Below are 27493 nucleotides of genomic sequence, written 5' to 3'. Positions count from 1 at the left end.
AATATCCAACTATAATATATATTTTTCTTAATCGTTATTTATAAATTTTGATGTATAACTAAACAATTTTTTTTAGTTTCTTTTATAAAGCCGGTTAATTTTCAAGTTATATATTTTTAAACTATCTTGCCTCTTAAAACCCAAATTATAAATACCGATCTAACTAAATTGTAATGTGGTTGGATCAGATCAAATTTGAACTTAATTTAAATTATTTGGATCAATGTTTGAAAACTAAAATCAACTTGAATTCACTTAGATAAGAAATGGATCGACAATTAAAGGATTCATTTATTTATAAAAAACAAATTATTAATTATTAATATAACTATTTAAAAAAAATATGTATAAAGTAAAAACCCGACCCAACCCGTATAAGTTTTTTAGCCCGTCATCCGAGACGGTGAAGTCCATCTACTACTTTATGGTAGAAATGTATGTATGCAGAATACACCTCTTTCCTCCATTCCATCCACCATTAAAAAGCTTAAAAAGCTATATGTTCTTTCCCCTCTCTCTCAATCATCGGAATCTCCGGCCAATCAAGCTTTAAGCAAAGCACAGTTGGAGAAATCGGAGAGAGGGAGAGACCGTGTGTGATTGTTCTGTTCTGATTGAATTCGGCTTTTTATTATTTCAATTTTAGGGATTGCTCTGATTGAATTGGGTTTTTTAATTTATTTATCTTGGAGTACCGATTAGGGCACGTTATTGTGTTGAAGAATAAACGTTAATTCATATTTGAGATGGATTCGGAAGATGATATGCACGACGCGAACGATGCCGAGTCTCTTGATGATGACTTCTACAGTGGGGAGACTGCGATGGACTCCGATGATGGCGATGCAGCCGACTACGAGTTCATCGACAATGATTCCGATGATTCTGATGATCTCCTTTCTCGTCGTAGCCAGGTACGGTGGATTACGTGACAAAACAGCTGATTGATTGATTGATTTGGTATTGTGATCTATACTTTCCGTTATTAAACGTAATGAGAAGGAAATAGACCCCTTGAGATGATCTAGTGCTGCGAATTTGGATTGAGATTTTACAATATATGATGCTCGTTTTTATCTTATAAATTAGTGAGACGATCATAAGACTAGCAGATTTTAGGAGCTTTTTGTCGTGTCCAATCGTGCTGATGTTATTCCAGAATTCACCAATGGTGGCGTGCTATCAAAAACAACTAAGAAGTAACAGAAAGTTTTAAGAAACTCAGCATCCATGATGCAGCTTTCTAGCTGGTTTTCTTTTCAGTTTCATGTAATAACTCGTTATAAATTAGGGACATTTCTTCCCCCTGATAATGTCCTAAATGATCTAGGAAATACAGTCATTTCTACATCTGTTTCATATTAAGCATTAGTATAAGTGTTTCTGGCCTTTTTTTTTCCAGCAAAACTACACCATTTTAAATGAAGCTGATATTCATCTACGTCAAGAGGATGATATCATGAAGATATCTTCAATACTTTCCATTTCTCATGTTGCAGCTGCCATATTACTCCGCCATTATAACTGGTAATCTATGGTTTCTATCCTTCCTCTTCTCATTTAAACTTCATACATATTCTGATAAATAGATTTCAATGTTTTCTACCTACAGGAGTGTCAGCAAAGTGAATGATGAATGGTTTGCTGATGAAGAAAAGGTTCGCAGAGTTGTTGGATTGCTAGAGGAACCACGTGCACTTCCCAATGTCAAAGAGGTAAATATCAACAATTTGAGGGTCATGAATTCTTGTGTTTTACCAGTTCTAAATTCTAACAATTCATTTGTTTTTGGCAGTTGACATGTGGGATTTGCTTTGAAGTTTATCCTTGTGATAGTATGAGTTCTGCTGCTTGTGGTCATCCTTTTTGTGTAACTTGTTGGAAAGGTTTGTTCTGAAGCACATACCATTCACCACTTATATGTATATGCATATTTTAGTCTTGATGAAGCTGAATGCTTGCTTACTTTTATTCATATGGCCCAATTGTTTAAATAAAGTATACATTAGAGAAGCCTAAAGTGATAAGGACTTAGGACTAGAAAACTAACTAGCTAATCTAAATTGCTGATTTTTGTTTAGGGGTTTTTATGAAAATAGTGCAACCAAATATTTTTAATGGCATGGATGAAAAGTCTTTCTTTTGGAAAATAACTTTGTAAATCTTGAATTGGGATTTTAAATAGAAAAAGCTTGGATGTCCTAATATAGTCATATTTAAGGTAGTTTTTGTGGCAAGTTGGCTTCTCTACACACATATATACATATATACACATATATATCTTAACAATTACAATTTTGTCCCTAGTTTTATATTGTTCTCTTTTATTTGAATGTATGCAGGATATATAAGCACTTCCATCAATGATGGACCTGGATGCTTGACTCTGAGGTGTCCTGATCCATCTTGTGGTGCAGCTGTTGGTCAAGACATGATTGTTTCCATGGTCTCACATGATGATGCAGAGAAATATCAACGTTACTTTCTTAGATCCTTTGTGGAAGACAATAGAAAGGTAATATAAATTATTATAATTAAAAATTATCACATATTATTCCCTTTATTCACTGATATATAATATTATCCTTTTTTTTTTTTTTTTCTATTGATTTTAGACAAAATGGTGTCCTGCCCCTGGTTGTGACTATGCTGTGGACTTCATTGTTGGTGGTGGAACATTTGATGTTACCTGTGGTTGCTCATATAGCTTTTGCTGGAATGTATGCTTCATGTTTTTTGTATTATTATTATATTTTTATTTTTTAAATGAAAAACAAAAGAAATATTCATTACTTTTGACTGATATTAACAGTGTACTGAGGAGGCTCACAGACCGGTTGATTGTGACACTGTGTCAAAGTGGATAATGAAGAACAGTGCAGAATCTGAAAACATGAATTGGTATTTAGTTATATTTACTTATTTACCCCTATAATTTTGTGATCTGACTTGATTTATTTTTCAGGATATTAGCTAATTCAAAACCATGTCCCAAATGCAAGCGACCAATTGAAAAGAACCAAGGATGTATGCATATTACATGTACTCCACCTTGCAAATTTGAATTCTGCTGGTTGGTTTATTATTTACATATTTATTTATTTAGTTTCCAATGTATTTTTCATAATTATGGATTCTTTTTCAGTATAAAAATCTTGTGAAATATGTTTTTTTTAGGCTTTGTCTTGGTGCATGGTCTGATCATGGTGAAAGAACAGGTGGTTTTTATGCATGCAACCGTTATGAGGCAGCAAAACAAGAGGGAGTGGTAAGATAAATTAAGATTTATATCATTTAATAAATCTTTTACACATTTGGAATTATTAAATAATAAATATTATGTATTTTGTTGTCTGCAGTATGATGACACAGAGAAACGAAGAGAGATGGCTAAAAACTCTTTAGAAAGATACACTCATTATTATGAAAGATGGGCTACAAACCAATCCGTAAGCTTACATCATTATTTTTATATTATTGCTTCTTTTTATATAAAAAAGATCTTGACTTTTAACATGATAATTTTTGTTTTCTGCTCTGCAGTCTAGACAAAAGGCCCTGGCAGATCTTCAGCAAATGCAAAGCACACACGTAAGCCATTTTTTTATACATCCCTTATTTATTTTTTTTATTAAATCTATAACAAATACAAAGCATATTTATTAATTTAATTTATTTTTTGTAGCTTGAGAAGCTGAGTGACAAGCAGTGCCAACCTGAATCACAGCTAAAGTTCATCACAGAGGCCTGGCTACAGGTCTTTTTTTTTAATTGATTGATGACATGTTTTTTTTTTTTTAAAAAAAAAAATAATATAATCCTGAATATAAATATTTGTTTTTTGAATTTTTATAGATAGTTGAATGTAGACGAGTGCTGAAGTGGACATATGCTTATGGATATTATTTGCCTGAACGTGAACATGCCAAAAGGCAGTTCTTTGAATACTTGCAAGGTTCTACACATCCTTCCATTCCATAATTTACCAAACTGCCATTCTACTAAATAAAACTTTATTTTTTATTTTTATAATTGTTTCAGGTGAGGCAGAATCTGGATTGGAACGACTTCATCAATGTGCTGAAAAGGAACTACAAACTCACCTCAATGTTGAAAGCCCTTCAAAAGACTTCAATGAGTTCCGTATGAAACTAGCAGGGCTAACCAGGTAATTTCACATGACAAGATAGAATATGACAGGATAGGTAATACTGTGATTGGTGTGCATTGGACTGAGACTGATTTTTTTTTTTTTTTTTTTTTTTTTTTCACAGTGTGACAAGGAATTATTTTGAGAATCTAGTGAGGGCTTTGGAGAACGGGCTGTCTGACGTGGATGGGCACGGTGGAAGCAGCCGGACAGGTGGCACAAGGACATTGGGAGCTGGAAGCAGCAAGAGCAGAAGCAGTAGAAGCAAAGGAGCTGCCAGGTCATCAAGCGGTTCAAGAGCCACAGATGATTCCGGACAACACTGGTCATGTGAGTATTGTACTTTTGCTAATGCCAAGTCAGCAACCGTCTGCCAGATGTGTCAGCAACGTCGATAAATTTGCCACCTGGCAATAAAAATGGAAGGGAACAAAAAAAGAGGAAAAAAAAATAGAAACGAAGAAGAAAGAATTTAAATTTGATGTTTTTCTTTTTTGTTATTTGATGTTGTATGTATATAGTTTCCACGGTATCTGCTTGTTCAAAAAGTGTTCTGGATGTATTTTTAATATACGTTTTTAGACAAAAAGTATACATTTGGTTCAAGTTCAGAGAGTGGAATTGTAGTTGAATGTTGTATTCATATAGAAAATTATGTGTTTTTCTTTCATCAAACTATTGGAGTGTTTTACAAATCTTATTCTGATTTTTTATATATATTTTGGGAAGAAATTCTAGTTATGTTACAATAATTGGTAGAAGTGTGGATAATAATAGGAATCAAGATAGAGAGGGAATGTAAGAAAAAAGTTGTTTGTTTTATTCATTTTGTTTAATGAAATGAAATGAACAATTATTGAATAAGGGTAACTTTTTATTTTGTTAATTTATATCTTTTAGTTCAAACGTGTTTTATAATTTCATCATGAAATGAAATGAAAATCTGTAACGTACATCACAGTACAAAAGTTCTAAAATTTCAATTTTAACTAAATGACAATTTTGACATGTTTTTTGGGATAAGACCTATTTTTTTTTTTTTTTTTTTACGATCTAAACCAAATGCTTGACCTTTTGATTTGTTTTTATTTAGTTTACAAGTTTTCACCCGTAAAACAAATAATAGGTCTTTTCCGAACAAAAAATGGTTCGAAATATCAGGTTTTCTTTATGCAAATAATCATAAAATGTTTTTTAAGATTAAGAAAAAGACCTATAAACCGGATACATAAACAAAAAATGAAACGACTTGTAAATGAAATCTAAATCTTATCCAAAAAACAGCTTTGATAGGTTTTTTCTTAGAAATAGCTCTACTTTTTGTTTGGGATCTATGAGCTATTATTATGTCTAATTTTACAAATAAAAACCTTAATAAAATATTTAGATAATATGTAAAGTAAAGTTCAAAACTATACCTCATTATTTATAAATAATATAGAATTTTATTTTACCTTTACAACTAATCAAATATGATCATCATGAGATCCCATTACTTATTCAATTATTTGGGATCTATGAGCTTTTATTATGTTTAATTCTTATTTTTATTTAGTCATTATAAAGTAACTTAATGAGTAATGGGGTACGTCTACACAAAATATAGTGTTACATAAAGTCTGTTTCTTTTATAGACTTGACAAACCGTCTGAATAAGATTAAATGATCATTTTATCCATAAACTCCAACAATCATTTTTCATAATATTCATCAAATATAACGTTTGAGGAGTTGAGTGGAAAAAATTGAAGGGCAAACAAGTAAATAGTTGGTTTCTTAACACATTAAACCGACTTTTTTTGGCTTAACCCATTAAGTTATTCCATCCCGAATAAGTCAAAAAAGAAACAACCATATACAACTGTCTTTATAATTCTTGTTTGAAAATGAATTGGATGAAGATAATGGAGTTGATATTGTGTTATAGCTTATATTCTTGTTTCTTCTACATATACAAGAAAGAAGCCATGAAAATGAGCTACAAAGTTGTTACACAGTGGCAGCTTTAAGAGACAGAAAATCCGAGATCTTGTTGGTATAAAAATCTGGTTGGATGGAATTGTTTGGGTTTTGAAGCATCGATAGACTTGTTACACCTATAAACAAATAAATATATATATAAAAAGTGATCAAAATATATATAAACCTAAAAAAAAAGTTTATACATATAACCAAAAAATATGTGTAATTAATTATCACCTGAGAGAACAAGAAGAGTTTTGCATCCACCATTTTGCCCAAAAAGAATATCAGTGTCTAATCTATCACCAACCATACATATCTGCGACTTGGTGATTCCAAATCTGTTGTTCACATAAGAATTTTTCAAGATTATTAAACAAACCGTCTGAATGAGAGACTAAATGACCATTTTACCCTTACATTAAGTAAAAAAAAATACCATCTTACTTGTTTGCCAAGTAATCCATCATGAATGTTGAAGGTTTCCCAACAGTAAGTGGCTCACGTTGAGTAGATCCAACAAGAGCCCCAACCATAGAACCACCACCTAAAACCACATTTATATTATATCTTATTTATTAATATTAAATATTATTTAATTAAATTAGAAGAAATGTTAATTAAACCTGCCCATTCTTGTGCATCTGTAAGATGAGTTACAGCATCACGGTTTGTAGCAAGGAAAAGACACCCTGGATTTTCACGAACACACAGTGTCCCATACCTTACAAATCAAAACAATTTTTTTTTTAAAAAAAAAATTGGAAATGTTTCAGTTTAGTTTAATAAAGAGTAATGCATAATTAGATTAATTATTTAAAAAAAAAAAGAACTTACTGAACTTTGTAGTAGTTAAAGTAACGATCAAACCCAACCACAACAGCACCAACCTATACATTTCAGAAGACAACATTTAAAAAAAAAAAAATTCTGAAGTTTAATATGATTTAACTAAATTTATAATTTACAAGAAAAAATAGTAAAAGCATACATCTTTGTCATGTTCCATCAAATACCCAGGCTTGAGCTCTATCTTTTTTCCACCATCTTCCTGCAAAAAGAAAAATGTAACTTCACTTCATGCTGAAAATAACAAGTACCCAAAGAAGGGTAGTTTCGTCATTTTACATACCGGACCCCCGAGGTATGAAAAGCCTGCTAGCTCAAGTTCTATCAATATCCCTTCTTCACCAATCACATAAATCTGGACAATTTTTAAATTGATATATTAAAAAATCCTGGTTCTTTTCAAATATACTCATTATTTCAAGAAAGTAGTTATGAATTATGACATATAGACATATATACCTTCTTGTCTTTTGGGAAATCAATTGATTGTAGATATGCAGCAGCAGCAAAAGAAGATGCAAAAATTTCCTCCTGAAACCTTTACTTGAATTTTAGAAAATTTCCAATAGGGAAAACAGGAAAATCATTAGCACAATGTTACACCTCACCTCATTGACATTAAGACCAAGTGTCTCAAACTTTTTGCCATATTGTTTCCTGGACTTTGTTGAGTTATTGGTTACAAAAACTAGTCTCTTTCCCTAACGAAACAAAACAATTTTGCCTCTTAGAAAACAAGAAAAGAAAGAAAATGGAATATATTTGGACAAACCTTAAGCTTAAAGAACATAATTTTTACAAACCTTTGATCGGAGCAACTCTAGGGTTTCTGGAACACCCTCGATTAACGAATCCCCCTTCCAAATGACTCCTGTGTTATACAAGTTCCAAGAGAAACCAATATCAAGGGAAGACAAATGACATAGTGATAGTGGTGTTGGTATTAAAGCTCTGATATTCAAATGCATAATCAATTGCATACAGCTTGATCCTACCATGAATGTGGGTTACCTGATCCTGATCTCAACAATGGTGGTAAACAGGTAATAATAGCATTATACTTCAGTATTGGTAGTTATTATGGTTTACTAGTTGCAATAAGCAGGTTATTAGATCGAATTTGGTGTTATCTATGTCAAAACTCAAAGCACACAACTCAGTGTTGCAGGCGTATAAACCTCTGGCGCATAGCTGAATTAGGTCAGAATGAAGATAGAACATAAATCAAAAGAAAGCTGGAGGGAAATTTCATCACTGTCCTACAAAATTCTCTAACTTATTCCAACTAAACGCAGCGCATACCTAATTAGGTCAGAATGAAGCAAACTTATCCTTCCATGAAACGAGTTTAATGTTATTCAATAACTCTTACGAGTCGCAAGTTACTAACCAAGCAAGCGAGTATGCCAAAAAACTACTAATACAAGTACTCAAATCGATCGAAATCGTTCATCTACATAACTCTTCGACGAGTTTAGCAAGAGAAACATAAAAAGGTACCATCACAATCGAAAATGAAAGTCTCGACGGAGTCAATTAGGGCATCGGCATTTTCCAGTGGCTGTGCAGCGACGGAGGCGGCGGCGGCGCAGGTGAAAGCTAGATTCTTCTTCTTATCCATCCTGTAAGAGTAATTACTCCATCCGATTGTGGTGTTGATCTTCTTCTCACGGTGGTCGTTGATCAATGGAAAACCAAATGACGAGGGGATCGAAACTGAAGAAATGCGCTTGAAATTAGAGAGAAATCTTTGAGGTGCGGCAGCGGAGACGACAGTTGCTCTGCTGCTAACAAGCATGTCTACTATATCTCCGTCGATCGTCGGCGGTTGAAATTAACGGATTAAAAGTTTGTATTAAAGATTTGGGGTTGGGTGAAGTGGCGGAATGGGTGGACGGCAGCCCCGGGCTTCTATCCAATCATCCAAAAAATTTCACGCCAATCATTCAACTTGTTTGCGAATTGTGATCCACCTCATTTCAAAAATCCGTTAGTGTAAAAATTTATAAGTCCAACAATACTTTTCATATGACAAAATTCTTTCAGTTCGACAAAATTGCAAAAATTGTCCTGTGGTTGGCAAAATTCTATAGTTTTGGTCCAACACAAAATGTCAGTGCAATACTGGTTCAATTTTAGATACTGTGTGGTTTTGGTCCATTTGGTTGTATTTTCTTGTGTTTTTGGTCCATATCTCACCTAAAATGACTAATATGCCCCTTAAATAGTTATATTTTAATTTCTTTTATTTATTTTCTTATTTTTATAATAAAATAAAAAACAAAAACAAAATAAACCCACCACTCACACACACACTCCCACACACACACACACACACACACTCTCTCTCTCTCTCTCTCTCTCTCTCTCTCTCTCTCTCTCTCTCTCTCTCTCTGTGTGTGTTATCTTCCCAGTTGGAACCATCAGCACCAAAAATAAATTCAAACCCACAGCGCCACCACCAAATCTTCTACTTGAACCTTGGCTTCACCGGCGTCGACTTTGTCGGAGCAAGCTTTGCCGATTGAGATTTTTCCAGTGTCTGCATCTTCATCTCCTATGCCTTCAAGACAGTTGTCATCCCAAACCTCAATCTTCACCCATTTCCTTCTCCACCTACATCAACCTCCACCCAGATCGATGAAGTTGTTGATGGCTGAGTCGATTCACCACAACAGTGCTTCCTGGTGAACTTAAATCTGAAAACTGAAGTCCACATCGAAATTTCCACTAAAATCGAATCTTAAAATCGTTTTCGATTTGGTTTCTGGAGCCAAAATCAAAAGTAGGTAGTGGAGTGAGAGGAAAGAGAACCCGAGGGGGGAGGGGTTCATAAATTTTGCAGGAAGTAGCTTGTAGTGGCGGAGGATGTGGTGGTGACGGATGACTTTACTGAAATCATTGGAGCTGTAGGAAGGGAAATGGATAATGTTCTTGTTGCTTGTCTATTACATAAATTAAGGAAGAAAACATTGAAGATTAAGTCTTGAATCAGCTGCTTATCGTTGGAGATGGAGCTGGGGGTTTAATTTGATTTCATCAATGATTTCAGAGGTTAAATTCTGGGTTCTGAGCATGATGTTTGGTTTTAATTTATGGGTTTGAGCACCCCTTGTATCAGTGGGTTTAGATATGGGAGGGGAGCTGGTGGTGTTGGTTTCCAGCTTGTTGTCGGTGGTTTCCGGTGTGGGTGTTCTTGAGAGGGTGAGCATGTGTTCTTGAGATTGTATGTTAGTGTGTGTATTGAAAAAGATAGAAAAAAGTGAAGTTGAGTGGTGTCAGGCGGAGAGAGATGAGAGGATGGTGGTCGTGAGTCGGGTAACTCCGATGAGAATTGAAGACGCCGACGGTGGTTATAGACATCGGTGATGGAGGGAGGTGGCGATGATTGGGATTCTCTCATCCTCAGTACCGTGACAAAGATGAGATGGTGGATTGGGTTTTTTTTTTTTTTTTTTTTTTTTTTTTTTTGTTTTAATTGGATATAAGTGAAATTAATTTAATTAAAGCATTTTAGAAATTAAAGAAAATGGAAAATATAAATTAAAAGGGCATAAAAGTAATTTCAAGTGTAAAGGGACTAAAATCACTAAAAATATCCAATTTTGGACCAGTGGTGCACCAACATTTCGTTTTGGACCAAAAACACATAAATTTGCCAACCACGAGGATCATTTTTACAATTTTGTCTTAGACAAACTGTAAAATTGGTGGCTATTCAGAAGATATGATGGATAAGACTTGCATGAGAGATTTTGGTCCATGGAAGGTTAAAAAGACAATTTTGTCCTTTTTTTTTTCCTTTGGTATTATAATATTTATTATAATATTTTTGTTAATTTAAAAATAAAAGAAAAACAAAATAACGCCCTACCCCATCTGCATGGTACCCTCTCTTTCTCCTCCTACTCCTCCTCCTCCTCTTCATCCTCTCTCTCTCTCTCTCTCTCTTGCACACATACACATACACACACACATACACACACACACACACACACACTCTCTCTCTCTCTCACACACACACACGCACACGCACACCAGAAACCCTTTGAAACTCATTTCCCGACCATCGTCTTTTTCCCTTTTCAGTCAGACGCACACATCCACACAACAAAATTTTATCATACCTACAACTCAAAGAAACACACATATACACACATTAAAGCTTAAGAACAAATGGCATTTAACAACAAACCACTAATCAAATATCAAAACACAGAAAACACTTCACACATACATACACATACCTGCAACTCAAACACACAGACAAACACACACACACATACACACATATACTTTGACCTTTGTTACCAATAAACACGTTGTTGCTAAATAACCTAATTAACTTGTAGAAGAACACGTAGAAAACCCCCCAAAATTGTTGTAACACCCGTTTTGCAGGTACTTTTCATTTTTAGCTTAAAGTATAAAATTCTTACAAATATGGTCCTACGTGGTGTGCAGGTAATTATCTACGTAGGACGTAGAAAGGGAAAGTGGACGCGAACATTTAAAGCCCTATCGGGGCGTACCCTTATGTACGCAGCACGTAGGTGCGTTGATTCTAAATCCTAATTTTTTAGGGTTGACCCTATTTAAAGTCCTTAACTCCCTTGAGGCCTTCCATATCATCAACCTCCATTCTCCCAATCAACCAACTCAAAACCCTAATCCCTTATGAGCTTGTTTTAAGCCTTTTTGTGTGTTTTGGTGCATCTTGAAGAAGAAGGAGTCTATCATTGTGGATTGGTGTGGCTCAAGCTTGAAGATCCAGAGCTTTCATCTCATTTTCCAACTTCAGGAGGTATAAAGTTCTCACCTTTATAATTCCTTGGGTTAGATCTAGGATAACCTATAGATTTGTATGCTTTTGATCCCATCAGTTTGGCTTTGTGAGTAATAGCTACTCCAGTGTAACGCTTGTTTCAGGTATCATTTTTTCTAACAGTTAGGGTTTTGGATTGGGACTCGACGAGTTGGGGAGCTCCAACTCGCCGAGTAAGGATCATTATGGACGCGGGATGAAGGGTATACTCGACGAGTTGGAAGGCCCCAAATCGACGAGTAGACGCTGGAAAGGAAAACCCTAATTTTTCGGGTTTTGCACCCTATATAAAGAATTTATGGCTCATTATGACCTCCCTCATCGTCTTTACAGTCCAAAGAAACCCTAGTTCGAGCCTTATACCTTCTTGTATGTGTGCGTGTGAGCTTGGAGAGTGACTTTTGGTGCTCATTTGAAAGGAACTAGAAGCTTGAAGATGAGAGATTGAGTAGAAGGTAGTAGATCCGAGATTTCATCCAGTGTTGCAACTACATTGAGGTATAAAGTGGAAACCTTGGCCTTTTATTGCTTAGATCTTTATTCTATGAAAGTTTATGGCCATTATTAGCCTAGTTTGGGACTATTCTTGGATTTGAGCATCATATGAAGATTTGGCTTCAGATCTAGATATCTCAGGGCCTTTGTGGACTTAAAGTTGCCAACTTTATCAAGTCTTGGCCCTCCTTCATGCTCTAAGACCCTTGATAAGCTTGCTTAAGTGATTTTAGCCCTTTGATGCCTTGCATGGATATAAAGTTAGCAACTTTACGTGTTATCTTAACCCTAGGGGGCTGGATCTGTAGTTTGGGGCTTTAGATTCGACTAAAAAGGGCTTAATAGGTTAAGACTGGGAAAAATCAACGAGTTGATGTGACAACTCGACGAGTTTGGATCGGGTTAACCCGCTTTCTGGATACTGAGTGAGCTCGACGAGTTGATGAGACAACTCGGCGAGTTGACTAGGGTTTTTCCTGGTGTTCTGAACACTGAAGGAACTCGACGAGTTGCTAGATGCACTCGACGAGTTGGGGTCAACATGGACTGTTGACCTTGACGGTTGACTTGGACTTTGACCATGGTTGACCAAGTTTGACTTTGAGGGTTTTTTTGGTATTTCAGGATTTTGACAAAGTTAGTCACATGATGGTTGTAGGCAGTTGAGTTGGAGCTGCGAGTTGGGACTTATCTTATCGGTTCAACATTTCTTGAGAGGTGAGTCTCCTCACCATACCAATGGGTCGAAGGCACCAATGCCGATCCATTTTGTGATATGTGGTACACTAGTGATGTAGTGATATGTGTTATACTAGTTGGTTAGATGCTATGTGGTATACTAGTTGTTTTGTGATATTTGCATGAAAGACCTCGGGGGGTTCCTGAGGCACTTGGGTGTAAGACCTTGGAGGGTTTCCAAGGCATCTCAAGTGATGAGAATGATATTCTCTAAGATCTATATATTCAAATAGATATCAATAAGAAAATAACAAGTAATAGACAACGATAAACACCACGATGAATCAAACGAGTGTCGAATGATTAAACTGCTCCACCTCAGAAGAATTCAATGAGAATTGCTACTGTAGAGGTGTGCTAGGGTTACAGTACAAGATCTATCAAATAATAATCAAGAAGCGTGATCTATATAATGCATGCATGCATTATATATACTAAACCCTAAAACAAAACACGGCTGGACAGGCCCCAGACCGAGTATACATATGGATCTAAGAGCTAAGCCCAATGACGCAACCTCTTAGACTCAACAATCTCCCCCTTTGCGTCAATTGGGGCGAGAGATCAAGTTGGTTGAGCAATAGTGCTTTTCTTCACCGTCTTGAATATCTTCGGTATAACAGCAAGAAAAGTTTGGCGAAAAGAAATGTACCACCGAAGCATATCCGGAAAGTTCTTCTTATCATTCTCACTGTTCTGTTTACACCTGTGTATAATATCAAGAACGTGCTCCAAACATGTAGTGGAGAACAGGTGTTTATCATCGAGAGCGAACACAAATTTTTGACCTTCGCCTCGAGTGAACATAACGGTGTGATATTTTAAATCAATTTTTCCCATCTGCATTTTGTTCACATCGCCAGTCTTCCCAATCGGTTGACAGTGGGCTTCTTCCTTAAGACGCTTGCAATCTCTTGATCCATTTTTGCAACCTCAAAGATGTAAGAGGCTAACATTCTCTTGAGGTGATCAATAATCGGCTCATACTGCTGTTGATTAGTCAGCAAAATGTTCTTGAGAAGGATCCAATCATGTGGATTCAGATTCGGTAGATCGGCCAATGATATCATATGGACCGAATTGTCTGATCCTCGGGTCACTTTGAATTTGACATTTAAAAATGAACCCGCATGAGTCGGTTTCAATACCTTAACTGATGTAATCTTTTGAGCTCTCCATGTCAGGTATGGTGGTTGAGAGAATTCAAGATAGTAACTGATTAGATCTCGATCAACCTTCGGATCAGGAGAAGGAACGTTGGCAATTGAATCGAAGCAGTGAAATACAAAGGCCTTTCGGGTGATAGACATGTCAAATTGAGAATCCTTTGTATTCTCACAGTCAAAAGAAACGGCTGGTTCAAGCCAATGAGTACTAGGGTACTCAATCGCTTCCTTGATCAATTTCTCCAATGACCACAGTGGAAAGAGAGCTTGTCTACAAACCAAAGTGTCAGGAGCATCTTTCTCTATTTTCTCCCTTTCTTCTTTACTTTCCTCCTGTTCGTTACTCTGTCCCATAATACCCTTCGCTTTGTCCTTCACACTAAGACCCGAAGCTTCATTACCCTTCGGTGTAGTGGTGACTTTCAGAATTGTAGAAGGTTGTTTCGGAGGGTTTTGCAGATCTTCTCCCCCTTGTTGCGGAGTAACAGTCGTCTCCGTAACACCCTCAATTCGGCTCAAAATTTCGAGAGCAGGAAGTAACTTCTCAGTTAAGTGGTTTCGAACTAAGAGAGTTAGAACCGAATCATGGGCATTGACCAGATTGGAGAGAATGACAAAGAAATCAGAAACATAACTTTTGATGGCAGCTCGCTCCGAATTTAGTAAATCAATCTCCTTATTCGCCTGGGTTAGCTGAACAGACTGAACTCCAAGCAAAGTAGTTTTGCGAGCAAGTTCATCCATAATTTTGTTCTCCATGGCAAGGTCAGCTTGAAGTTTGTCAAGGCGAGTGGTGATAGAGGACAGAAGAGTGGTTTGATCTACTTGAAGACTGGTTCATATCAAATCAAATTTGTCTTTTTCAGCCTGAAGAGATTTGGAAAGCGACTCAATGGCAGTGTTAACCTTGTTGGCATTAGACTTTGCGGCTCCTTTAAGAGAATCCAGAAGCAGATTGGCATCGGAAATTAATGTGGCTACGTCTTCCGATGCTTGCTTACATGACAAAGGGGAGGCATCCACAGTCTTGGTTGCCTTCTGGATAGACTCATCATGCTGTTTGAGGCAAGTTTCAATTAAGGCTTGAACAGCAGTATCCGAGTAAGCTGAAGTGGAGGAAGAGGAAGATGAAGCGAGCAGCTTGTCAAGTTTTTCATTTAGATATTTTAAGTGTCGATTTGTAAGTGGAGCATCATCATCATCCTCACTTAGAACTCTATAAGGGCTGTAGTAATAAGATTCAAATTTAACATCTTCTCCACCAAAAACTGGGAAAGAGTATGTGGAAGGAGATGGGGAAATGGGTATGGAAGTGACAGGGGTTTCGGTTCCTGAGGTAAGTGCCCCCGTATCAGATACGTTGACACGAACCGTAGGTTCGGGTGTGTTGGTTGTTGTTGAAGTTGCTTGAGTGAAGATCGGTGGAGGGAGAGGTGCAGTGGAGGTAGGTTGAGAAGAAATAGATGGTGGAAGTGGTGCAATGGAAATAGGTACAATAGTATGAGATGGAGAAGGAGGAGGAGTTGGAATTGAATCATTAAGTGGTACCTCGGGAGATGGAGAACATGGAGGCGTATCTCCTCTCGGTGATCCTTCAAGGTGAGTATCTTCACCTTCGGCTGATTTCTCTTGATCGTACTCAGAAGGAACGTAATCTGAATCACTAGGCGAAGCTTCCTTCGGTTTCTTTGCCATCTTTTTCACCTTTCGCTTCTTTGGTGCAGAAGGAGCTGCTTGTTCGACCTTACACTTTTTGGGCGTAGAGGCTTTGGAGGATTGACCTTCTTTCTTTTGATCAGGCTTTTTCCCACATTTTGCTGGCCTGTCAGCTTCATCAAGGGATTTCTGCATCTCGGGAGTGAGTTGTCTCGGTCCTGAAGAAGGAAGCTTTTTGTATTCCCTGATAACCTTGCTTTCGGCAGAGACACACCGATACATTGATTCGGGAATGGAACCAACAAACTAGAATTTGGTGGGATCTGTGACAATGATCTTGGTGGTGTGGAGAGTGCAAATTGACGATCTCAATGCATCATCCATGATAGGAACATTAAACTTCTTAATAGCCCGGTGAGTGATAAGGGTCCAAAACCTGCCACAGGAGATTTCAGAGTGTCGAGAAGAAGAAATGAGGCTTTGTACCAGTTGCGACCATAAAATGGATCCATAGTCCAAGTTGATGCCGTGATAAAGACCATAGAGTAAGGTCATGAATGCCTTGCTAGCCCCATCAGACCCAGCAACCCTTTCAGCAAAAGCCTTGAAAAGAAGGGTAAATAATCCGTTCCACTGTGATGGAAGGCAAGATTTCTTGAACTTGGTCACCATTGTAAGAAGATCAGTATACCCCATATCATAAAACATTGTGAAAAGTTGAGTCGTAGATATGGAATCAGGATTAACCAATGAATCATCAGAAGCTAGCCCTAACAGGGAGGAAAATCACACTTTGGAGACGGAAGTTTTGTGATTGAAAATCTCAAAGAAAATGCGTTCCTTAGTTTTGTCATAAGAGGCTGTTGTATAGACTTGAGAGAGCAACGACATCGGAACTGATTCGACCTGGGTCATAGCGATCACGAGTGGTGAATATTTGAGGCATTCAACCACTTGGAGCATATAAGGATCATAAAGAAAAGGATTTAGATCGATAATCAGGTTCTGGTTGGGCTTGATGGTCAATAGAGAGGATGAGGCAGTTTGCTCATGAACAGATGAAGATTCAGCCATTGTTGCAGGTGTGAAGAAGAAGATGAATAGTAGAAATTCGCCGGTGTGTTCTTGAGAGAGTTTGGAAGTGGTAAAGTAGTACAAGGGGTGTGAGAAAACCTTATATACCATTTCCAGGAGAGAGAAAGAATCCGTAGCAATGATGTTACGATCTTCTGAATCGGCGCCTGAAAAGCGCGATTTGACAGCTGTGTTTCCCTAGAAAGACGTCATCAGGCGTGATGTTAGGAACCGTTTCAAATTCATGCGCCCGTTGCAAATCTTATCCAATGACTCGGTTTGAAATCTTATCTTGTTACCAACGTTTCAACTTCGAGAACTTTCCAAATTCCTTTTCAAACTATGACAAACCCTTTCGCTTCATATAAGGCTGGCAATGTTCGTGCCTTAACATAGTGTACCACCATAGCATTTACAACCGAAGCATCAAATCTGAAAAATTGCCATTAGTACCACGAACAAGAATTGGGAAAATCATAAAGATCTTCGTGCAAGAGTGTGCCCATAGAAAAGAAATAAAGCAAAGTATTTGTCGGATTTAAGTGATGTCTATTTAGACACGAAACTATGGATCCCGGGCACGAATCGCTTCCTTCAAAGTCAAGAGAGACTTAGAAGTGTTTGTGTGGTTTCCCGTTGAAATACAATCAAATGTTTATTAAGAAACATTGAAAGGCATATTTTCAAATTTAAGCTATAAGGGGTGGCTTAGCTTCAACCGAACTTCAGTACTTGACATAAGACCGAAAGTTAGATGAAGTACTTGTGAGACCGGTGTAGTCTGTTAAACAAGCAGGTATGATAATATACTCAGTGACTTGGTGATATATGTAGAAATCTCAAGAACAAAAATAAACTGGATCTTATGGGAAAAAATGGCTTGGTGTCAGACAATTTCATAAAGATTGCTCAAAAAAAAAGATTTCAAGGTACAGACCATTAAAGTGGTTTCGTTAATTCATAGGTAAAAAAAACTAGAACTTTGGATTGTTCACCGTCAATTCATTATAGGTATTGGATTTTGGGTTTCACTTAGCACGTGGTGAAACGAAGCTAAGATCATTAACACAGATGTTGCGTAACCATAAACCTCAGTGGTAAATTCTGAGAGTCTCAAGGGTTACGATTATGAACCGAAATGAGATGGAGAAATAGGAATAGGCGGTTAAAGAACCGAAAGTACCTCTGCTATTAAAGACGGACCAAGCAGATAACTCTTAACTCAATGTGAGAAGAGTAAGGTAGCTCATGACTTGAGTGATTTTATCAGCCTAATTGGGAAGAAACGATTTTTATATATCGACTCACTAAGGCTTCACTCAAAGTCTTGGTGTAACATCCGGTTTCGGATTATCCATGATTAAGGTTCATGGGCCGCGAGTCGGGGGCTAGGAGGTCTCGGGTTGAGGCGAGTTGCTAGATGCGTAGGGCATCTCATTACCTTTCTGTAGGTATGAGGATTTTTGGGATTCGAGTCATTTCGAAGATGCTATGGAAGTTTGGGAGAGTTGGCAAGATAAGTCCCTAAGTGAGGATTTTGGCAGCAAAGTACGCTGGGCGTACGTATGCGTACGCTTAGCGTACAGGTACGCGTGTTTCTTAAGCAAGAGCCACCTAGTACGCTGGGCGTACCAGGGGAGGTACACCGGGCGTACTAGGCACAGAAGGAAACCCTAATTAAGTGAAGTGCCCCTATATAAAGAAAGAGATGGTCTCATTTCTGGCCACCTTCCTCAGTTATTAAACCCTCTCAAACCCTAATATCCGTTCTTGAGCTTGTGAGTGGCCATGATGAGCTTGTTTGTGTTCTTGTGGGCTTTTGGGAGTTAAGAAGGAGCATGGAAGGGAGTGAAGTTGAAGATCAGGCTGTGGATCTGAGCTTTCTTGGGGCTAGGGCACCATTTGAAGGTATAAAGCTCCAAGCTTTCCCTCTTTTTTTGTTTTGTGCATTTTAGGGTCCATTTTAGGGTTTTTGGTCCCAAGCTTGAGGCTTTATGAGTTGATGCACTCCAGAGCTTAATAACATGTCCTTTTAAGTGTTTCTAGTGGTGGAGAACCATAAAAATAGGGCCTCGATCGTGTGAATCTACCCATGCATGAGTTATGAGCATTTTGGGTTAAGAAAGTAAGAGTTTTATGTGTTGTGACCTTATCAGCCATGCAAAGGCTTAAAGTTGTTAGCTTTATGGAGTAAGAGATGTTAGGAAGTCAAGATCCAAGAGTTGAGCTAAGGTCTTAACGGGTTAAGACCTAGAAAATGGATTAAGCAAGTCTGAAGGTACGCGCTGCGTAATTCCAGTACGCCCCGCGTACTGGGTTGAGGTCCCCGATCAATTTCTTGAGTGTTTGGGTACGCTGAGCGTACCAGGGGGGGTATGCCCCGCGTAACTCCTTCTGGGGGTTTTTGGGCTAAGCATTGTGTTGGGCCTTGAGTGTTGGGCCGGGAGTTTGGACCTCCTGTAATAGAGTCTTGGACTATAGAAGTGTATGTATGTGCTTTGGGCCTTTGGTTTGGACTTGCCTTTTTGGTTGGGAACTGGGCCGTGTGAGGGCCCATTTATTATTGGGCTTTGGTGGGCCCAATGGGCTTAGGGCATAAATGGGCTGTTAGGTGGTCTGTCTATAGACCCAATAAGTGAGAGGTTGGACTTAGCTCCTAACTGAGATTATTGTGGGTTTGGCACAGAGTTAGAGTCCGATGCGTAGCAGCAGTGATTATAGGAGCTGTTCTTCATCCGAGGTGAGTCTTCTCACTATACTGTACCTGGAAGGGTACTTATGTGTGACCGGAAGGTCTTGTATGCTATGAGATGTATGTGCTATATGCGGTTATGTGATATGTATGTGTTATGTATGTTATGTATGGTATGGACCGGAAGGTCAAGAGGTTACGGACCGGAAGGTCGATACGGGTAGGACCAGAAGGTCTACCGGGATTTGAGACGGAAGTTCCCTGAGACACATGGATCGGAAGATCCTACAGAGTTATGGCCTGGAAAGGCGTATATGTGGTATGTGGTATTTTGGGGAACTCACTAAGCATTTATGCTTACAGTTGTTATGATATGTGTTTCAGGTGCTAGCGAGGATCGCGGGAAGGCGCCAGCATGATTCGTACACACTTACGGAGTTTATGTTATTGAGATTTTGGGACATGTTTTGTTATGACACAGTAAATACATTATGTTTTATGATTATCGTGTGATTGAAAGTATGATTTAAAAATGAAAAATTGTTTTGAAAATTTACGTCGTTACACTTGGAGGCTTCAGTCGACATGCAGCAACATGCTTATAGGGACACTTAGCTAGTACATAGATAAAGTGTGTTATACCTGCCCCAGCTCCATCACGCAAATGATCCATGATACCTTTCAGTGAGATATTTTTGGTATGTTGATGTTATTTTGACAAAAGCAATAAAAACAGAAAAGAAAATATTTTTGGATTTTATGAATTTTCTGAAAAAGAAATAAAAAAACAGAAAAGAAAAATATTTTTGGATTTTATGAATTAATTGAAGACATGAAGTAGAGTAAGCAAAAGATATACATAGTATACAAACGATATGTAAGTTCCAACCCATAAGATGAAACAATCGCTCGCTTTAAAAAAAATTATAAGAGGCGAAATAGTCCGAGCGTTCGGGTCATTTCGGTTCCCGAAAACTCAGGAGCCGAAATAGACCGAGCCTTCGGTTCATTTCAGTTCCCGAAAATTTAGGAGCCGAAATAGTGAAAGCGAAAGTGATACTGTAATGAAGTGAGTGTGGTTTCGGAACTGACTCAGCTTCCATCATTCCTAAGCCTTGTAGTATTGTATTAAACGATGCTTCAGGTAAGGCCTTAGTAAAGATGTCAGCCAATTGATCAGAGGACCGAACGAAGTGAATTTCAACATTCCCATCTTCTATGTGATCCTTGATGAAGTGATATCTCAGTGCTATGTGTTTTGTCTTGGAATGCTGCACTGGATTATGACAAATCCTGATGGCGCTTTCAGAATCGCAGTAAAGAGGAATCTTCTTCATATTTAGCCCATAATCTCTTAATTGGATTTGGATCCAAATGACCTGGGAAGTGCAAGATGCTGCAACAATATATTCAGCTTCGGCTGTAGAGAGGGAAATGCATGTTTGTTTTTTGGACTGCCAGCTGACGAGTTTACCATCGAGGAATTGACATCCGCGTGTAGTGCTCTTTCAGTCCAAACCGCATCCTCCAAGATCAGCATCAAAGAATGCTTGAACGAAAAATCCTGATTTAGCAGGATACCACAGACCGAGCGATGAGGTTCGCTTCAAATATCTGAAGATGTTCTTAACAACCACGATATGAGGTTCGCGTGGATTAGCTTGGAACCTAGCACAATAACAAACAGAGAACATAATATCCGGTCTACTAGCTGTTAGATACATTAGAGACCCTATCTCTTGCGATAGAGGGTCATATCAACAGCCGGTTTTTCCAAAGATGGTGTTAACTTCGTTCCAAATGCCATAGGAACCTTTACTTTGGAATCTCCCATCATGCCAAACTTAGCCAGTAACGTCTTCGTGTAAGCCTCCTGATTGATAAATATGCCTTCGGGTCCCTGTCTAATATTCAAGCCAAGGAAAAAGTTAATTGGACCCATTGAGCTCATCTCAAACTTAGTCTCCATCAACTTCCTGAATTCAGCTGTTAGGCTAGGATTCATGGAACCGAAGATGATGTCATCGACGTAAATTTGGACGATCATTAAGTGGTCACCCACTTTCTTGCGAAAGAAGTTTGGGTCAACCGAACCTTGTTTAAACTTGGACATTTTTAGAAATCGAGTAAGGGTTTCATACCAGGCTCTAGGAGCTTGCTTCAAACCATAGACGGCTTTATCCAGAATATAGCAATGATCAGGATACCTTTCGTTCACGAAACCTGGTGGTTGCTCAACATATACAGTCTCCTCTAGTTCTCCATTCAGGAAGGCACACTTGACATCCATTTGAAATACTTTAAAGTTTTTGTGTGCAGCATACGCCAGAAAGATTCGCACTGATTCTAACCTTGCTACAGGAGCGAAGGTTTCTTCATAGTCTATATCTTCTTCCTGACAATATCCCTTCACAACCAGCCTTGCTTTATTATGAATCACATTCCCTTCTTTGTCCATTTTGTTTCTAAAAACCCATTTTAAGCCAACTACAGATGCATCCTTTGGTGTGGGAATTAATCTCCAAACTTGATTTCGCTCAAACTCATGGAGTTCGTCTTGCATTGCCTATACCCAATCGGAGTGATCAAGTGCAATATTAACCGTTTTTGGTTCTATTTTCGATATGAACGAATTAAACATGCAAAATTCTACTTGAGAGAACAGAGCAGTTTGCTTTGCTTTTATTTGAGACCGAGTAAGAACTCCCTCAGATGATTCATCGATTACTTGAGTTTTTGGATGATCTCTTGTCCATTTTGTGAGAGGAGGGTAGTTTGGATCATAGTCAGGATCCAATTCGACATTTATTTCTTCTCCCAATTCTGATTGAGAATCCGAATCATCATTCGTATTATGATTCTCCCCCTCGAATGATGAGACGATTTCAACATCAGGTTCAGAATGCTCTCCCTCGAATGGAACTTCATGGGTCTTTGCTGGTGATGGATTTTTCCCTTGGAAAGACGAATCAGAGTTATCTGATGTGGATGAACCCTCCCCTTGGAATATCGAACTTTCTTTTGGAGGTTCGCTTGGACCTGGCTGTTCGGTTGGTCCTTGATGTTCGCTTTCCATTTCTTTTGCTGCTTCATCGATAATTTTCTTCAAGTTGTCGATCTTGTTGTCAGCTGCCTTTGTCTCAGAATGAATTTCTCTCTCTGGTTCATCAAAGAGCAACATGTATTCTTCAAATAGATTGGAAATTGGAACCGAGACTTGACCTGATTTTGGAAAGATTTCTTCCGTTGGACTTTTGCTTGATTGAAGTTTCTTCACGTAATCATCATCAAAGGTGACATAGTAGGTTTCTTCAATTTTCTTTGAACGTTTATTCAGAACCCTAAATGCCTTTGAAGTTAGCGAGTAACCAAGAAAAATCCCTTCGTCTGCCTTTACATCAAACTTGTTTCTATTCTCTTTGGAGTTGAAAATAAAGCACCTTGAACCGAACACATGGAAGAACTTGACATTTGGCTTGTGATAATTCAAGATTTCGTATGGAGTGATGGAAAATCTCTTATTGAGGAAGGATCGGTTCTGGGTATAGCAGGCAGCAACAATTGCATCAGCCCAGAAGTACAAAGGTAAGGAGGCGAAGCTGAGCATGGTTCGGGCTGCTTCACACAAAGAGCGGTTTCGTTTTTCAACTATGCCGTTCTGTTGTGGAGTGTAGGGAGCAGAAAAGTTGCGAGACACTCCCTTATCAACGAGAAATTCTTCAAACTCTTGATTTTTGAATTCCAACCCGTTGTCACTTCGGACATTTCTAACCACCTTTCGCAGTTGAAGTTCCACTTGCTTTATAAATGCTTTGAGCTTTGGAGTCGCCTCTGATTTCTGTTTAAGAAAGAAAACCCAGGTGAAACGTGAAAAGTCATCAACAATTACTAAAATGTACTTATTACCACCGATGCTTTCGATTGCTGAAGGACTACACAAGTCGATGTGTAGAAGTTCAAGTGGTTCGATGATCTTTGTGTTAACACATGTGGGATGACTCATACGGCTTTGCTTTCCCATCTCGCATGCTGCGCACAAGTGTTCCTTATCAAATTTGAGAAGTGGAAGTCCTCGTACATGATCACTGATAACCAACTTGTTGATGTCCTTAAAGTTGAGATGAGAGAGTCTTCGGTGCCATAGCCAACTTTCGTCAGAGTGTGCTTTCGTTAGAAGGCATACAACTGGCTTTCCTCGAATTGGGTTAAGATTTAGAGGATACATTTCTCCTTTTCGCTTGGATTTTAACAGGACAGTCTTCGTCTTCTTTTCAACAATCTCCGAACCTTCATCATCGAACAAAACCTTGAAGCCAGTTCCCACAACCAGTTGAGAGACACTGATGAGATTGTGCTGCAATCCCTCTACATATGCTACCTTCTGGATTGAGAATTCACCATTTGTGATCATTCAGTAGCCTTTGATCGTGCCATATGAATTATGTATTTGACACATCCATCATCCTTAAGGGACCGAAACTACCTTAGCTTTTCCCTCCTTCCTTTCATGTGACGTGAGCAGCCACTATCAATGTACCATTCGTCGTCGAACTGCTCGTCACTTATAACCTGAAAAAATTAAGCAGATTTAGGAACCCAAAGTTTCTTGGGTCCTCGTGAGCCTTTTACAGGATAGGGAATTGTAACAGAAATATCAACCAAATATGTTCTTTTTATTAAAGTGGTTTCATCTTTTCTTTTGATGGTAAAAACCTTGATTTTATTGTTTTCTTGTTTTGGTTTATTTGAATCAAACTTTTTATTGTTCTTTTGATTCTCATGTAAACTAGTCTTTAGATTCCTAGGGTTAGCTGACGTCTTCTTGGTATGAACTTCAGAGTGCGAGACTATCTTTCCATTTCCTTTGATATCCTTAACTGGGTTCGGCTTTGGTTGTTGATGAGGATGATGGAGTTTAGGACCGAAACTGGTCTTTCGGTTCTTATCGCTGCTTGATTCGGCACCAAAACTATTTCTTCGGTTCGTTTGACTGCAAGAGTGACAGTGAGTGCATGGACCTTCGTTCGTCTGAGGGCTTACTTTCGCTTGTGGATTCGATACCTTGTGAACGTGATTAGCGTCATGAGAATTCCAAAACTGCTTTCTCTCTTTGAGATTCTTCTGGTACCTTCTGTTCCTTTGACGTGTTCGCTCAGCAAGTTGTTTTTGAGATTTGTGAATGTTTGCTTTTGGTTTCGGTTTATTTTCACTAGCTTCGCTTGGAGATGATTCTCTTGATACCTTTACCGGTTCGCCTTGAATTTCTTTTGTACCGCTTGTACTTGGCTTGTCAAAGCTTGAAGGCTAGTTAAGAGGTTCAACCACATATCTACCCTTGACTCTCCATGAGGCTTACTCTGACAGACCTACTGTTTCGTCAGCATTGTCAATGGGAGCTGACCAGAAGAAATTATCACACCCATCAGCGTTGTCTTCATCTACCAAAGAAGTTAGCTCAACTGTTTGCTTCTTGGTAACTCTAGTGGTGGCATATACTTGATTCGGTACTGTTTGCACCTTTTTATATACAACCGCTTTTTCTTTAAGGACTTTGGACTTGTCCTTGGACATACGAGCGAACTCGACTGAGTTTTCATATATGAGAGGTTTAGCCGGTTTGGGTTCGCTTTTGAGGAATTCAGAGCAGTCAACCACATCCTCTACAAAAATTTCACTCATTTCACTGTCCTCATCAAATTCAGAAGAATTTTCCACATTCATCTTATTTTCTGAACTTAATTTGGTATTCAATGAGTCAAATTTGTGCATGGTTTCGGTCTTTATTTTCAATTTGTCATTTTCATCCAATAAATTCCTAAGCATGTCCTTATGGTCTTTGGACTTAATAAAGGACTCAATTTTCTCCAGACCAATCCTGTAAGCATCCGAAACCTCATCTGATGATACAATGGATTCAAAATTATAGCAATCAACATCGACTTCATCCTCCTTTAATTCAAGAAAGGGAAAAATCATTTTGTGAACCTTTTTGCCAATGTCACAATTCAAATGTAACTAAGTAATATTAGTGTCAAGACGTTTAACAATTAAACAAAAAATGTTCCTTTGTTTTAAAAACTTCAAATTGTCACGTTGCACATATATCAACTCATCTCTAGTTCTAACTAAGTCTAAGTTCGTCTTCTCTATCCACATCCTTCGCTCCTCACTCTTGGATGTCGCCCTGCTAATTTGATCGGTTAGGTTGGCATTTGTGAGGCGTGTTTGCATTAGACTTCCACTTAAACTAGAAAATTTGAATTTCAATTCGTTTAATTCCTTTTCATAGTTTGTTACTGGTATTTTAAGTGATTCGAGAATGGATTGTACCTTCTTGATCAACTGATCGCAGTCGTTGATCCTTTTGCTCACAGGTTTGGCAGCAAAACACTTATCTTCCTTCTGATTCACCTCATCATACTCGCCTTCGGTTGTGTAGCCCCTCATTTATGACACTCCAGCTGTCACCATCAAACATCTCCCAGAAAGCTCAGTACTATCTTCTTTCGGTACAAATGCCTTGCTATGCGTAGGTTTACGTACTTCTTCATCTTCAGAGTCTGTAGACTAGACCTCTACGCCACCGAACTCATCATCAACAACGTTCTCCTGCACAATCAAAGCATTCATTGAACTGTTAGAGGATTTCTTCTTCTTTATCTCCTCCAGCATGCGCATATGGCATGCTTCATCATCTTCACCCTCCTTCTTCTCCGATAGCTTTCTTAACATGCAATCTTTGGCAAAGTGGTTTTTGCCATGGCAGAAGTTGCAATCGTATCCGGAGTCTCCTACCAGTTTGCTCTCCTTCTTCTCTTCTTTGAGGATTATTTTTGATCTCCTCTTTCGCCTTTTCTGAGCTATAGCTTCCCTGCCAGTTTCAGTTCTTGGCAACAGGGAACTTTTTGCGAGCAAACCGCTTTGGGTTGGAAACCATCATTGCATACTCTTCGCTTGTTAGATCACATTCTGACATTTCTGACTCTTCTTCATCTTCTGCCACATTCTTCGCCTTAGTGAGAAGGGCCAAGGATCCTATACCAGACACCACTTTCGCTTCCTTTGTCACAACACTTTCATGAGACTTGAGAATAACCACCATCTTCGCCAATGAATAGGTTTTAAACTGCTCGTGAGCCTTCACAGTTGATACCACAGCCATCCATTCGGGTCTTAAACCATTCATAAATGTGACCTTCTGTTCGATCACTTCTCTTCCAATACCGTGCTTGATCATATTGCTCAAAAGATGGTTGAAACGATCGAATTCCTGAATAAGTTTTTCATCTGGCTTTTGTTGGAAAGCACCGAACTCAGAGAGCAATAGAGTTTGGATAGAATGCTCTAGGTCCTCATCAGTGGAATACAACTCTTTAAGCCTATCCCATATCTCTTTTGCCGTGGTGCATGGGCTTACCAAACGAAAAGTATCGGATTGTAAAGCAAATCTAATCATTATCATGGCTTTAACATTACACAACAACTTATCTTTTTCGTCTTGAGGAATCTTGTCCACATGAGTTAAGAGTTTGTTGTACTCCTTTTGAGTCTTAATAGTTCTATTTGTTCCAGAATGAACAAAAGGACCCAATGTTATTGCCTCCCAGATAAGATAACCATTGTCTTCGGAACCAACGACATAGTCCTCAAAGTGATGCGTCCAAACTTCATAATCTTGAGTGTATAGAATCGGGATTCTGGTTGTGGATCCAAATGCTGTTGGAGATATTGATCGGATTGGTTTGTGAATCATCGTGAGATATGATGACCTTTTTCAGATATCTGCTAAGAATCAGACTTGTAAAGATTGAATTAGGGTTTTATCAAAAGCAAGAAATAACGTCAATGAAGAGATGACGTCTCCTACAGATTCGATAAAAGCGGAA

At 38.3% G+C, this 27493-nt stretch overlaps 2 protein-coding genes across 2 annotated transcripts; one reads left to right on the top strand and one right to left on the bottom strand.

The window, feature by feature from the left end:
* The first annotated feature begins 455 nt into the window (after positions 1 to 455).
* On the top strand, positions 456 to 4588 carry LOC145136678 (putative E3 ubiquitin-protein ligase ARI8). The gene is made up of 15 exons (XM_079070788.1): positions 456 to 914; positions 1403 to 1527; positions 1613 to 1715; positions 1796 to 1886; positions 2343 to 2515; positions 2616 to 2720; positions 2813 to 2901; positions 2966 to 3073; positions 3178 to 3268; positions 3360 to 3449; positions 3544 to 3591; positions 3686 to 3757; positions 3856 to 3955; positions 4042 to 4168; positions 4275 to 4588. Exons 1-15 carry the CDS (start codon positions 747 to 749, stop codon positions 4546 to 4548), a joined length of 1764 nt encoding a protein of 587 aa, XP_078926914.1. The 5' UTR covers positions 456 to 746; the 3' UTR covers positions 4549 to 4588.
* A 1424-nt stretch (positions 4589 to 6012) lies between these two features.
* LOC145137026 (phosphoglycolate phosphatase 1A, chloroplastic-like) lies at positions 6013 to 8931 on the bottom strand. Its single transcript, XM_079071167.1, has 11 exons — positions 8462 to 8931; positions 7765 to 7832; positions 7570 to 7662; positions 7421 to 7492; positions 7245 to 7316; positions 7104 to 7163; positions 6950 to 7002; positions 6739 to 6836; positions 6560 to 6659; positions 6350 to 6453; positions 6013 to 6246 (listed from the first exon to the last, which is right to left on the bottom strand). Exons 1-11 carry the CDS (start codon positions 8757 to 8759, stop codon positions 6140 to 6142), a joined length of 1125 nt encoding a protein of 374 aa, XP_078927293.1. The 5' UTR covers positions 8760 to 8931; the 3' UTR covers positions 6013 to 6139.
* Positions 8932 to 27493: the final 18562 nt, after the last annotated feature.

This window comes from Lactuca virosa, chromosome 9, assembly GCF_052849685.1.
Source record: "Lactuca virosa cultivar CGN04683 chromosome 9, Lactuca_virosa_CGN04683_v6, whole genome shotgun sequence".
NCBI lineage: Eukaryota > Viridiplantae > Streptophyta > Magnoliopsida > Asterales > Asteraceae > Lactuca > Lactuca virosa.
The sequence above is the reverse complement of the archived record's forward strand: the minus strand, read 5'-3'. Positions and strand labels throughout refer to the sequence as shown.

Bases quoted from the DNA above. Each gene is read 5' to 3' on its own strand.
- LOC145137026 (XM_079071167.1), bottom strand. From the start codon at position 8,759: ATGCTTGTTAGCAGCAGAGCAACTGTCGTCTCCGCTGCCGCACCTCAA. The intron at 7,317-7,420 runs GTATATATGTCT...AAAATTGTCCAG, and splicing joins ATTTCCCAAAAGACAAGAAG to ATTTATGTGATTGGTGAAGA. The intron at 7,003-7,103 runs GTATGCTTTTAC...TGAAATGTATAG, and splicing joins TGATGGAACATGACAAAGAT to GTTGGTGCTGTTGTGGTTGG.
- LOC145136678 (XM_079070788.1), top strand. From the start codon at position 747: ATGGATTCGGAAGATGATATGCACGACGCGAACGATGCCGAGTCTCTT. The intron at 3,074-3,177 runs GTTGGTTTATTA...TGTTTTTTTTAG, and splicing joins TGCAAATTTGAATTCTGCTG to GCTTTGTCTTGGTGCATGGT. The intron at 3,758-3,855 runs GTCTTTTTTTTT...GAATTTTTATAG, and splicing joins TCACAGAGGCCTGGCTACAG to ATAGTTGAATGTAGACGAGT.